Source organism: Mytilus trossulus, chromosome 5, assembly GCF_036588685.1.
Source record: "Mytilus trossulus isolate FHL-02 chromosome 5, PNRI_Mtr1.1.1.hap1, whole genome shotgun sequence".
NCBI lineage: Eukaryota > Metazoa > Mollusca > Bivalvia > Mytilida > Mytilidae > Mytilus > Mytilus trossulus.
In genome coordinates, this window is record NC_086377.1 from 80,465,756 (window position 1) to 80,479,815 (window position 14,060).

At 32.8% G+C, this 14,060-nt stretch overlaps 2 protein-coding genes across 2 annotated transcripts; one reads left to right on the plus strand and one right to left on the minus strand.

Moving 5' to 3' along the window:
• Nucleotides 1–963: 963 nt before the first annotated feature.
• On the minus strand, nucleotides 964–3,707 carry LOC134718355 (BTB/POZ domain-containing protein 2-like). The gene is made up of 2 exons (XM_063580852.1): nucleotides 3,454–3,707; nucleotides 964–2,035 (listed from the first exon to the last, which is right to left on the minus strand). The coding sequence occupies exons 1-2, from the start codon at nucleotides 3,705–3,707 to the stop codon at nucleotides 964–966; spliced, it is 1,326 nt and encodes a 441-aa protein (XP_063436922.1).
• A 5,964-nt stretch (nucleotides 3,708–9,671) lies between these two features.
• LOC134718357 (BTB/POZ domain-containing protein 2-like) lies at nucleotides 9,672–13,272 on the plus strand. The gene is made up of 2 exons (XM_063580853.1): nucleotides 9,672–9,931; nucleotides 12,168–13,272. Exons 1-2 carry the CDS (start codon nucleotides 9,672–9,674, stop codon nucleotides 13,270–13,272), a joined length of 1,365 nt encoding a protein of 454 aa, XP_063436923.1.
• Nucleotides 13,273–14,060: the final 788 nt, after the last annotated feature.

Here is a 14,060-nt window from a genome sequence, read left to right on the forward strand (position 1 = left end):
CATTCGACTGATATACGATATGTATCATTGGCAAATTGTGAATTATCAAAGTGAAAGCATTGTGTATTGTTTTACTGGAAATGTGACAATCGTACAACAAGACCTCCTATTCAGTTGTCATTTGTGATTTCTTGTTCAACTTTTGTTAAATTACCAGAGCAAATGACGCCATGTTACGGCGGTTGCTGATGTATGATGTATTTTTCCGAAATATTTACTGAATTGTTTTTGTTTTAGTTCAAAATGTTTTGTTCATTTTTTAGACGTATACTATAAACGCATATATATAACAAATAATATAAGACTTGGTTTACAAAAAAAAACCAACATTACCGGAATTATGAGTATTTGTTTTAAATGGGGAAACATCCCTTCACCTATTGGCTATATTTATAATATATATTTGATAAAACTCAAAACAAATATTGTAAAGGAACAATAATAATCAAAACCATGAGTAAACAAAGACTCAAAAAACCAATAGACATTTACTTCAATAGTTATAAATAATAAATAAGAAACAATATGAACTCCATTTAAAACCGGGAGTGAGATCAGGTGAACCCCAAATAAGAAGCTTGTTCATGAAGATAATTTCCTGTAAGTACAAAAATAAAACCGACAGCAATTTTGAAGCAATAACTGTTTATTCCCTTCAGATATGTTAAGTACCACTCAGTCTTTGAATTTCTTTTTTGTGTGTTTTAAAGTGCTGTTTGCTTTTTGGTCTTTTTTGTCCGTTCAATTAATTGTAGACTGATAAGTGTGAAGGGCCCTGTTGGTATCTTTCGCTTGTTAAGTTAATGTTTTATTGAATTCTATAATTCTGCTTTCATACAAGTTTATTAAATACATAAGTATAATAGTTCAATTTTATTACCAACTACGTAGATTTTAATTGTTTGATTTAGTAAATTATTCAAAAGCAAGTCAAAATTTTATAAAAAATAAGAATGCATTAGTTTAAACACTGAATAAAAGCCCCGCGAATTGTCTAGTATTGTTATCTGTTCCATTTTCATTATCTGGGGAATTCTTGAACACTATGGTAACCCCAGATTGCTGGTCTGTGACAGACTCCTGACAGTCTGTTCCATAAAAATGCCGGTGTGTCATCCGATCCAATACAATAGTATAATCTCTCATAGAAGTGACACGAACAGGTTTACAAAAGTCAATCTGCTGAACGTCCCCGCCATTTTGTGAAAGGTTTATGTTTTCTTGCTGTTGAAATGATTCCTCTTTAGAATCATTTAGTACTTTAATGTTCAGAGTACCAGGATCATAACAATGCATACTCCTGGTACCTTTAATGCCGTGAACATATTGATAAACCGCAGGAAAAATATTTACCCCCTTGAGCCAAATCTCTTTATTTGAACGAAATGTGAGGGACTGTATTCCCGATGTCCCAATAGGACCAGATATCTGTCCATATCGGTTGATTATATATGTTTGTCGTTTAGATACAGGAGCTCTAATACTCCTCGGAAAGGCTAGTGATGGTTCACCGAAATGGGATTGATAAATAGATACCATTTCGTTACTTGTGAGTAAACCAGAGTAAGCAATGGCTTTTGAAAAGAATTTCATATCAATATTAGGGAATCTTATCAGATACAAAATATTTCCAAGGGATTCCCGCATATTTTCACCAGAAGGCTCTAATTTTGCAAGCTCACACTGATATTTACCCCATTTTAAAATAAACTGACAGATGTCTGTTTCGCTGCAGTCAAGAAAATCAGATTTCAAAATCAGCTCCAAACAATCCTTGGAAAGGCTCACTGCATGTTCTGAAAGAAGGCATGCCTTTGTATTCTTCTCTATATAGTCTAGGCTTTCTGTTTGGAGATCTGACAGGTGGTATTGATATGCGGTTTGTAAAGCCTTGGTCGCATGCTCTGATTGTGCCGTTTGTTTAAGAACTGTCTCGCATTTCCTTTTCACTGCAGCTAACATATACTTATCAGCTGCATACAATATCTCCTTCACATTGTTGTTTGTAATTGTGATGTCATCGCTATAAGAATATCTGCAAGAGAAAATGAATAACGTTAAAATTCAGTTCAAGAACTTAAATGAAACAAGCACTTACCACGTCCACTTGTATTTTTGTCCATCTGATGAGTTAAGCCTTTTTTAACTGATTTTTAAAGTTCGTTCTTATGTTGTACTGTTATACCACTGTCCCAGGTTAGAGGAGGGTTGGTTGGGATCCCGCTAACATGTTTAACCCAGCCACATTATTTATGTATGTGACTGTCCCAAGTCCGGAGCCTGTAAGTTCAGTGGTTGTCGTTTGTTTATGTGTTACATACTTGTTTTTCGTTCATTTTTTTACATAAATAAGGCCATTAGTTTTCTCGTTTGAATTGTTTTACATTGTCTTATCAGGGTCTTTTATAGCTCACTATGCGGTATGGGATTTGCTCATTGTTGAATGCCATACGGTGACCTATAGTTGTTAATGCATGTCTGTGTCATTTAGGTCTTTTGTAGATAGTTGTCTCATTGGCATTATACCACATCTTCTTTTTTATACTTAATATACTTTTCAAGAGCAATTTTTGTATTAAGGCCCATAAGGAACGGGACAATCTAAACCTTTGAAATGCCTTGAAGTTGAAGTAGCTGAAACGATATTTATATTGCTTCATTTTGAAGATGTTGAATTCCTCACTGTTAGTTTGTAATGCTATTGCACCGACGTTACCCCATGTTTCAACGGAAAGAGAGTTGCGATTTTCTGGTTCTTTCCGTTTTGTTTCATAATAAAAACATCATATATACCATGACTAAATTTAGTATAAACATCAGACGCGCGTTTCGTCTACAAAATAAACTCCTCACCGACGCTCGAATCCAAAAAAGGTTAAAAGGCCAAATAAAGTACGAAGTTGAAGAGCATTGAGGACCACAATTCCTAAAAGTTTTGCCAAATACAGCTAAGGTAATCTATGCCTGAAGTAGAAAAGCCTTAGTATTTAAAAAAAAATCAAAAATTTGTAAACAGTAAATTTATAAATATAACCATATCAATGAAGTGCTGACTACTGGGCTTGTGATACCCTCGGGGAAATAAATCCCCACCAGCAGTGGCATCGACCCAGTGGTTGTAAATACAACCATCTTAGATAAATTAGTTAGTGTTGACAAGTTCTGTATGAAAATTAACCTTATTCATATCGTTGTGAAAATCTTCTCTTCATATGCAGCAAAAATAAAAGAGCAAACCAATATCTTCAGTAATCTCTGTACATTGTTAAACAAATTTGACTGCAGTTCTCGTAGTTCCACACTGTTTTTATCTCTGTGCCCCGGCTTTTCTACCAATGAAACAACTATATGTGCAGCTAAAAGTGCTGAAAATAGCGTTCGCAACCAAATAATCAATCAATCAATGTACAATTCTTGTGAAGTCATCAATTTTTATTCATTGTCTGTACTCACTTCAGAATATCCCGAAAGGTATTGTCATCAATATCAGATATTGTTATTTCTCCTTTTTCGGGCAGAGACCCCTCAAACATGGTGTGGAAGACGACACTCCGGGTCGACAACATGAACTTGTGTGCGTTGATGAGTGTTCGGTCATGTCCAACTCTGAAGGTGACGTCACACATGATCTCGTTCTGTAGCATATACATCAGACATTCAGGCAAATCCTTATCATCGCGCCATTCGGTTATATTATTGGCATCCATCTTAAATATAATAAGAAAAAAATAATTCAGTTTCATAAAACCAGACAATAATATGGTCCTAGACAACAATTGTCGTCTCTTGATTTCGTCCCTAGTGTTGACAGTGGTTTACCTGCCATTAATTTTTATACCGCTTCCAAATTTATTTCTCCATGTTTAATGCCTCAAATTACAAATAGGGGGTAAAAATTACACTGTAAAAATGTGGGTTCGTAATTTTAAAGGAAAGTAGTGATTTGTTCCAGCTGAAAAAGGTTTAAAATTAGCACTTCGAAAGCTGTCAAAAGATTTCAAGACGCCCTAAACATAAAATTGTCCATATTTTAAGTTAGAGCCGATGAAATTTCTATAGTGTTGATATAATTTGTTCCAAAAGTAGTACAGCACACTGTAAAAGTTTCTTTGAGAAAGCGCAGGTGGGATTTTGTTTTATTTTCATTTATGTTCTAAAATAAAATGCACTTCGAAATAATTGTGGTCCCGGACCTATATACGATCCCATGCCTTGTAAAGCAGAAATGGGCATACAATGCCAAAAAAGTCGTTAACAAGTCGTTTATAAGTCGCAATCAAACTTGATACCTTTTTTTAGTTTATACACAAAAATGCTAGTAAATCTAACATAGGGATGACTCAAAAAGAAATTAAAAGATTATTAATACAATTTAATTATCTTTTGTTTTGTAATTTTTTTAAAAGTTTTTGAAAACAAGGAATATGATGATTGTGTTGAAGAGGATTTTTATATCATATTCGGTTCAAATGGTGCGATTGATTACTGAAAAAAAGTTGGTACAATATGACGAAGGGATAGAAATGCTCTATATATATCTGAACAACGTACGACATTCCAGGGTTTGTTAATTGATAAAATTATTTCTTAAAATTCTATTTAAAAAAATGAGAAGTAAAACACTTGAGTTATCAAAACGAATGAAATGCAAAGAAACTTAAGATTTTGACGCAGAATATATATACCTAAAAGTATATTTAACATGTTTTAAATATCTCAAAAGTCGAAATTTATACATGTTCCTCGTTTCTCGTTTTATATAGATAAGACCGTTGGTTTTCACGTTTGAATGGTTTTACATTACTAATTTTTTGGTCCTTTAATAGCTTGCTGTTCAGTGTGAGTTAAGGTTCCGTGGTGAAGGCCGTTCATTGACCTTTAAGGGTTTACTTTTATAAATTGTTATTTGGATGGAAAGCTGTCTCATTGACACATCTTTCTATGTCTAAGTCATTAGTATATTGTAAAATCATTTTCATCCGATATCGACATTTAAAAACAAATACAATTTTATTTCAACACATGCGTTTTGAAGTTATGTATCGTTGACCGTAGTTCCCATTAATGCATTTGAGGATATTTTTCTTTCGGTGGGGGAAGGGGGGTCTGGGGAATGTGGAAGAAAACAAATCGAGTATATTAAGGTAATTGGACTTTTTTTTATACCTTTTGTTTATCTTTGGGGAAATGATAATATTTAAAGAATAGAAAAAGTTCTACTTTCATTTTCGTATGAAAAAGGGAAAGTAACAAAATTTCGAACTCCGAAGAAAATTCAAAACGGAAAGTCCCTAAGCAAATGACAAAGTCAAAAGGTCAAAAACATAAAACCAATAGATACACACTGTCATATTCCTGACTGGGTGCAGGCATTTTCCTATGTAGAAAATGATACTTTATCCATCTTTACACAAGGGGTATGCTAAATTTAAACTTTATACGGATAAAATCAGATTGCATCTGTTATAGTGAATTAATAATTATTTTAAAATTCATTAGAGATTCAATTACAAGAAAACAAACCGTATTCATATCTATCAGTTTTTGACGTCCTTTATCTGTAGACGCTCTTGGTATAGCGTTAGTACACATGTAATAATCTTTCAAATTATAATGTGTGATATCAGTTGATAACTTCAGGCCAAATAAGTTAAATTTTGATGATTTTCGTAAATCGTTTTAACAAACCTATTTAAATTAACATTTATTGTTGAAATACGTATCTGGGGCATCACAATTGATATCATGTATGTTCATTTGAGTTGCATTTATTAATAAGGATCCTGATAGAAGTCTAATGTAACGTCAAAGGCCATGATAATATATCCAAGAAATCTATGGATTGTATTTATTATTTCTCAAACGAAAATATATCTTTATATCTTGCAATTTCCACATGATATCGAGTCCCTGTCCGGAAATATATTTTTTGTCAGTATTTTTGTGGGGAACAATACTAAAGGCCCTACCTTTCTTGATGAAAAGACCTTACTGATTTGATTTGATTTTTGTTGTTTTAACGCCACTTTTAGGCACCGCATTTTGGCTATTTCGTGGCGGCCAGTTGTTATTGGAGAAAGCAGCCAGGGTGCCGTGTTTGAACTAACACCCTCAGTGTTGACTGGCTAGTGATTACAGTAGAAACTACCACTTACATCACTTGGCCACAGACGCCCGAGACCTTACTGTCTTACTTTGTCTGTTTATTATTATTATTCGTTTTCCTCCGCCAAGTTTTAAAGTCAAAAATCAAAAAAAAGTACGCGACATTTCAAAATGATCTTCGGTATCAAGTATCGGGTTGGTGTACTATTCACCATATAAGAGTTATCTCCCCTATTCCAAAAAACATCGTAATTGTTACTCTTCATAAACTATAAGAGTTAGCGACACATGATTTGGTCCTTACCCAAATGAATTGAAAAACAAAGCCATGTTGTGATATCAAAAAGAAAAATGTGTCAATTGTCATGATTTAGTCCGACTTAATCAGATTGAAGCGCGCAAAAACAATATAAACATTTAGACAACTCATGATTAGGAGACAACAAGACACATATATCATATAACTTGACCGAAATAATGTATATATACGACCTTTTTCTTTTCGAGTATACTGATGTGACACCATCAGCTTAGGCCTAGTCAAACAGAAAGTACAACAAATTTAGTTTAAACTTTTAAAACAAATATAAATGATTTATGTAGGTATAACCTGCAAAAGCGACAAAAATAAAAAATTGAAATTCAATTCAATATGAACAATTAATATATCTTTCCTTCCATATTATTTTAGATAGTCATACTGTTATGCACTTGTCGCACCAACATACTTGTGGTGTCCTTTGATAGGGGAAATATATATTTATGAATTTATGACTTACGCTAAAATCACGTAACACTCCCTTAAACCATGGATTCCCAAGTTATTCACATTTTACCGGGAAATTTTTGAACCCCTGTATTTGTGGTTTGTGCTTGGTTCGTTTCTGTGTGTGTGTTACATTGTAGTGTTGTGTCGTTGTTCTCCTCTTATATTTAATGAGTTTCCCTCAGTTTTAGTTTGTTACCCCGATTTTGTTTTTTGTCCATGGAGTTAAGAGTTTTGAACAGCGGTATACTACTGTTGTCTTTATTTAAGAGTTAACTATAATTTTGTCCTTCAAAATCAGTTAAAGAAGGTTTTGTCCCTATTTGAAAGGTTATATTTCTTCGGTACAAATGTAACAAAATTGCGCCTTAATGATCCAAATATTTCATAACAGCTAGTAAGGTCAAGGGTCAATGTCAACCTACACGGGTATGAAAACACACATAAACCCTTTAATTATCGTCAATGTCATTGCAAAAGACCCTTTGGGTCTGGAAGAGTGTGCTAAAGAGTGTTGTCTAATAACGTCTTTTAGCAAACCGTCAATAAGGGTTATGTTTAAACAATTGTAAAAAGGAAAACAGTCATAGTGTAACAAAATTGTCCCTTGTTAAACCAAACATTTTGCCCGTTATCTATTACCATTTGATAATAAAAGTGATATCAAAGAAAATAATGTCAAAATCTTAAATATGACCATGACCCTTTACCTTGACCTATATTTTCAAGTTATGGTCCAATGATCTCAAATCAAAATACCCTAGGTCTTCACAACTTATGGTTTATGAGATTCCTATATATACTATTTAATAAAAACTTGAAAACTTGAAACTATTACAAAAGTTGTTTCTTTTAAAATTGTAACACAGTGATAATATTTTGACTATTTTACTTATTATGTCTGTTTTGTTCACGCATCGTTGTAAATATAACGGAATTTGATGAGACTCGTACATGTGAGAGGTTTAGCGCTATAAACACAGGTTCAATCCACCATTATCTACATTGGAAAATACCTGTACAAAGTCAGGAATATGACAGTTGTTTTTAATTCGTTTTTGATGTGTTTTGTCATTTGATTTTGCCATGTGATTAGGGACTTTCCGATTGAATTTTTTAAAGTGAAAGGCTTAGCGCTATAAACCAAGATTCAATTCACCATTTTTTAAATTTGAAAATGCCTGTACCAAGTCAGGAATATGACAGTTGTTGTCCATTCGTTTGATGAGTTTTGTCATTTGATTTTGCAATGTGATTAGGGACTTTCGTTTGAATTTCCCCGGGAATTCAGTATTTTTGTGATTTTACTTTTTACAACGATCTTATACAGGGAATGTCAAGTGCAGTCCTTAATGAAAAACAAACAACCGCCAATCATTCCATCAAGATAATAACTAACACACAATTTATCTCATGCAACATGTTTAAGTATGCTATTTAAAAATGGGCATATGTTGTATGATTGCCTTGAAAGTCGTCTTTATAGACAATTATTTCCTACGCCGAAAACACTTCGAGTGATGGCATATCATAATGTCATTTTTCTAAGTCTATATTCATAAAGTATTTCGCTTTAAACTTGTCAGAAAACTGCATTCACATATTCCCCGTTTCCATTCTCAAATTTATATTGTATTGAAAATGTATTCAGGGCCAACTGTCATTTTGGTCTTTTGTGAATAGTTGTCTCATTGGCAATCATACCACATGTTCTTCTTTATATTAAAGTCTTTTGGGCTGTCTTAAAGAAATTATGATTGATTGATTGTTGGTTGCCTAACGTCAAGTGGCAAGTATGTCATGCGTATTCAGGCGAGAATAAGTTAACAATAAATACAATAGGTAGGTTTTGTCATAATAAAGGCCATTTGGGATGATAGTCGGGAAAATTTGAGCTGCCACTGAGGGTATATTAGATAGGGACAGAAATGTTACCTTGCAACTGGCCACCTACGGACCCCTCAAAGAGTTGTTGCAATGGTTCTTAACGTGCAAAGAGCGTGGTACTCTCTTTACACGAGGCATCGGATTTAACGTCCCCAATCTGACCGGACGTGACTGCGAATTTGATACATCCCGCACAGTCAAACGGACGCCCCACTACGGCAAGCGTTTTACTGCCAGTCGAAAGAAGACAAAGTGACCATATTTCTTTTCCCCAGTCACCCTTAGACGGAGAGAAAATGTGTAATTGTTGCGATTACTTGCAAAGAATTATATAGGAATATTTAGTATATATTACCTAATTTAATTCGTTCAGAAAGTGTCATAGTTTCACATGTATTTCCAAAGGTAGACTCAAAAGGTAGACAGAACAGTGATATATTGCACAGTTCTCTTTTAATTAGAAATTTTGTATGACACAACAACAGCAAGTTATTAAAATAAGTTGTATTCTATTCAGATGTATGAACAATAAAAATATGAAAATTGAAATTTTAGCATGGAGTCGATACGAGGACAATGTACCTTGAGAAATATATTGACTTCGGACAAGGCTTTTATTCGACGTATTACACACAGTTATCGATATGCAATGTAACATCTGTTTTTTTAACACGACTTCCATGCTAGAATTAAACCTATTTGTTGATCTTTCAATGCATTTGTATATAATGGTTGGTGTATACATTGGTTAACCAGAAAGTAAAGTGTTTAATGTAAGATCAATTTTATATAGGCAGAATTTGCCAAACCCGCGAATTCAAGAAACCACGGAAAAAAATTAGTCTTCAATCCACAAATTCAGAACAACGAAAATAATTCAATCTACAACAGTGATAGTGTGTAAAGTTCTCCAATGTCAAGCACAAAGGATGAAAGCCCAGATTGGAGGGAGGCTAAAAGTTTGTCGGAATGTCTGATGTACACATTTAAAAGTGAAATTAAGTGTGATGTCACTTTCAGGATAGGGGAAGACAAAACTATAGTGAAGGCGCACAAGTATATTTTGTCAACTCGCAGCCAAGTGTTTCATACAATGTTTGAAGGGCCAATGTCAGAGACAGGAGATATAGATATACCAGACATTGATACAAATACGTTTGACCTGATTTTAGAGTAAGTAAATGTTTTTATTAGCCGTAATTATATTTGTATAAATTTCCTGTATACAAAACTTTAAATTTTTTGAAAAACTAAGGATTTTCTTATCCCAGGCATAAATTACCTTAGCCGTATTTGGCACAACTTTTTGGAATTTTGGATCCTCAATGCTCTTCAACTTTGTACTTGTTTGGGTTTATAAATATTTTTGATTTGAGCGTCACTGATGAGTCTTATGTAGACGAAACGCGCGTCTGGTGTACTAAATTATAATCCTGGTACCTTTGAAAACTATTTATGTATGAAATTAAATTGTAATTTCGTAATTTTCATTACTGATATATAACATGTATAAAAACCCAGCGCACTTCTTACAAAAGATTCAACAGCAAAGTTGAATAGGACCGAAAATTTCAACATACAGCTACTGTAAAATTCTTGGTGTATACAAAACTATCATGTACCTATCTAGATTAAATAATGACAATTTAAACCAATTTAAGTCTAAATCAACTTCCAGTCTTTAAATTAACTATAAATTTAGATACTAAAGGAACATAGTCTTGGTATACTTTTGCAAATAATGTGTCACAAGACATAAATATTGACATCAAACTTATTGAAGAAACTAAAACTTTAAAACAAACTACAAAGTTAGAACCTCAATTAAAAAAAGGTTATACTAACTGTTATCAAACTTTTATTGATGATAAAATAAATGACTTGAATGAAAATAATAAAATATACCTATATAAATTTCTTAAATCTAATATAAATGACCAAATGTAATACTATCTAACACCCCCAAATACGATAAACAAAAATACCAAGAAACACAAGAAAATGTAGAATATGTGATTCTTTAACTGTAAAATGAATAAAAATAAAAGAGAAATCTTTTTAAAACATTTTATACAAAAATATGTCAATTTTAATACACTTAACATAACTGATAGACTCGTGATTATACTAAATCCACCAACACCAAATGATATAAAACAGTTGTTTCTTTTATTAAAGAGTCATTAGAAATTAGAACTGAGGAAGTTTTGTAATTAATTTATAATTTATTCCAAAATAATGATAATTCATATCAGCACAGAAGTGCTGACTGCTCGGTTGGTGATGTTTTTTTTTCTGACGTTGGCTATATCTAAAATTTCCATAGCTGCGGAATAACATAAAATTGAGAACTGAAACGGGGAATGTGTCAACTCAACCAATAGCTTAAGGCCAACATATTTGTATTCAAACAGAATTAAAAAGAATTAAATAAAACTCATGCTTAAGTATATTGTAAAAAATGAGATCTCATTTCCGAGTGGGCACATTGATAGTTATATTTATAAATTAACTGTTTACAAAACTTTTGAATTTTTAAATAATAAGGCTTTTCGAGCTCAGGAATATAATACCTCAGCTGTATTTGGCAAAACTTTTAGGAATTTTGGTTTTCAATGCTCCTCAACTTCGTACTTTATTTGGCCTTTTTTAACTTTTTTGGATTCGAGCGTCACTGATGAGTCTTTTGTAGACGAAACGCGCGTCTGGCGATAATACAAAATTTAATCCTGGTATCTATGATGTGTTTATGTAGATGAATGAGTCAAACAGAATCATATTTTTGTAGGGAAAAAAAAACTTTAATTTAGTATTCAATTTGCTTCCAACCATCAATAAGTTAATTAGCATTTTAATAGTAAACACGATTGACAAAAATCCCAGTCAACGACTAACTTACATCTTTTCTTTAAGCCACAATTAAACTTTAAGAATACAAACAAATTATGTGGTGTACAAATACCAATTGTTCGTTTTATTCTACAATCAGCAAACTTTTATACATATAACATGTACACGAATATTTTTATACTTTATTTGTTCTTGAAATATACAGCCTCGTGTTATCCCGCCGTATTGAGCAAACGGTAAAGGGGAACTTCTAACAGTATAATTTTTTATCCTCTTCGCAGTCTGCGTTAAAACTAGAACAATCAGAGACACCTATTTGAATTGACACGCATATATCTTTCTCATCCTCGCTTGTCGTCCTGTATGTTTCTAAAGCTCGCACACATATTTTTAAAATTTTAAAACATATATTTTATGACAATATACATATATTGTATATATTTAATACATGTACTAGGAATTTCCACCGCGAGTAGCTTTGAAAAATTGTTTCGATGTTTCCATGTGAACACAAAAACAGTTTGTTAAAATGTATAAACCGTACATGTATGTTTTACAGATATATTTATACTGACAGCAGCAGCAATATATCACACGAGAATGTTGAGAATGTCCTTTACGCTGCCGAGAAGTACATGCTAACGAATTTGAAAAAGGCCTGTGAAACATTCCTCAAGAAAAGCCTTTCATCTGACGTTGCTGCAAAATACCTTGATACGGCTTACCAATATCATATGGACGAACTCAAGAAACTTTGCGTATCATACCTAAAGGAAAATACCAGAAACTGTTTACAATCAGATTACGCAGCGAAGCTTCCAACGGAATGTATTGAAATCATCCTGATGTCGGATTATCTTACTTGTTCCGAAACTGAACTTTGCATGTTTTTTATGAGATGGATGGAAATGCAATGTCAGATAAATAACCGTGAAACCAACGGAGAAAACATGCGAGAAATGGCCACTAAATTGCTGTATTTAGTTAGATTTCCGGAAGTTGATATGATGTATTTTTCTGAGAATGTTTCCAAATCAGGTGTTCTGAATTCTGATGAGATAATATCAATTTATCAATCTCATTTTGGAGAAAAGAATGATTTGTTTCCCAATCAGCCAAGAGGTCCCTACGGAAAAAAGCAATTTAGAAGCATCACAAACCGATTTAGTGATATGCATTTGAAAAGATCAACTAAAGGATTACATGCGTTATCCTTCTATACAAGTAGAGATGTATGGTTAACTGGTGTGGTAATAGGGTGCCCGTTCGTCGATTGGAGAAAACAATCAGTCTCATCTTGTGCACTAAAAGCTGAACTCAAAGTACTTTCGAATATCAACAGTCATGTTGCCAGTTCATTGAAAAAGTTTCAGTTGGCTAAAGAGAACGGCGAGATGTATGGTAAATGTTACGATATGATTCTTAGTAACAAGCTTAGGATTCCTGCTAACCAGTTATTTACATGCACTTTAACGATGGAAATGGTGAAAACTAATTCTGTGGAATATTTCTGTTATGTTGGAACTGGTGGTGCTCCACAGACTATTAGCGACGGTGTAATAGTCATTTTTCAAAATTCGCCAAGATCCAATGCCGACACAGACATTCGACAGGGTCAGTTTGCCGGATTAATATTCGACATTTGTTGTTTAAAGGAAAATTAAAGGCCGTCTATTTAAATCATTCTTTATAAACGACGGACTCACCTGATTTAATTTTTGTATACTTTGGTAGTATGTGACTTTGGTTTATGTAAGTATATAGCAAGTAAACTATCATTGCTTATAGCTTTAAACAATATGATCATCAGTATTTAAGAAAAAATAAATGATTAAGATCTTCATTGAGAATTACATATATGTTCAAAGAAAGTATACTAAATACTAAATAGGTAGCAGCTTTATGTTATGTTATATCTGTTATATCTGTTATATCTGTTATACTAAATAGGTAGCAGCTTTATGTTATGTTATATCTGTTATATCTGTTATATCTGTTATACTAAATAGGTAGCAGCTTTATGTTATGTTATATCTGTTATATCTGTTATATCTGTTATACTAAATAGGTAGCAGCTTTATGTTATGTTATATCTGTTATATCTGTTATATCTGTTATACTAAATAGGTAGCAGCTTTATGTTATGTTATATCTGTTATATCTGTTATATCTGTTATACTAAATAGGTAGCAGCTTTATGTTATGTTATATCTGTTATATCTGTTATATCTGTTATACTAAATAGGTAGCAGCTTTATGTTATGTTATATCTGTTATATCTGTTATATCTGTTATACTAAATAGGTAGCAGCTTTATGTTATGTTATATCTGTTATATCTGTTATATCTGTTATACTAAATAGGTAGCAGCTTTATGTTATGTTATATTTCTGTTTGACAGATGACCACAGGTATAATCAACTTGTCGGAGCCACAATCTCTCCCTCATTTC

Excerpts from the sequence above, each read along its gene's own strand:
- LOC134718357 (XM_063580853.1), top strand. The coding sequence starts at position 9,672 with ATGTCAAGCACAAAGGATGAAAGCCCAGATTGGAGGGAGGCTAAAAGT. Across the intron at positions 9,932-12,167 it reads ACGTTTGACCTGATTTTAGA|ATATATTTATACTGACAGCA; the intron begins GTAAGTAAATGT and ends TATGTTTTACAG.
- LOC134718355 (XM_063580852.1), bottom strand. The coding sequence starts at position 3,707 with ATGGATGCCAATAATATAACCGAATGGCGCGATGATAAGGATTTGCCT. Across the intron at positions 2,036-3,453 it reads ACCTTTCGGGATATTCTGAA|ATATTCTTATAGCGATGACA; the intron begins GTGAGTACAGAC and ends TTTCTCTTGCAG.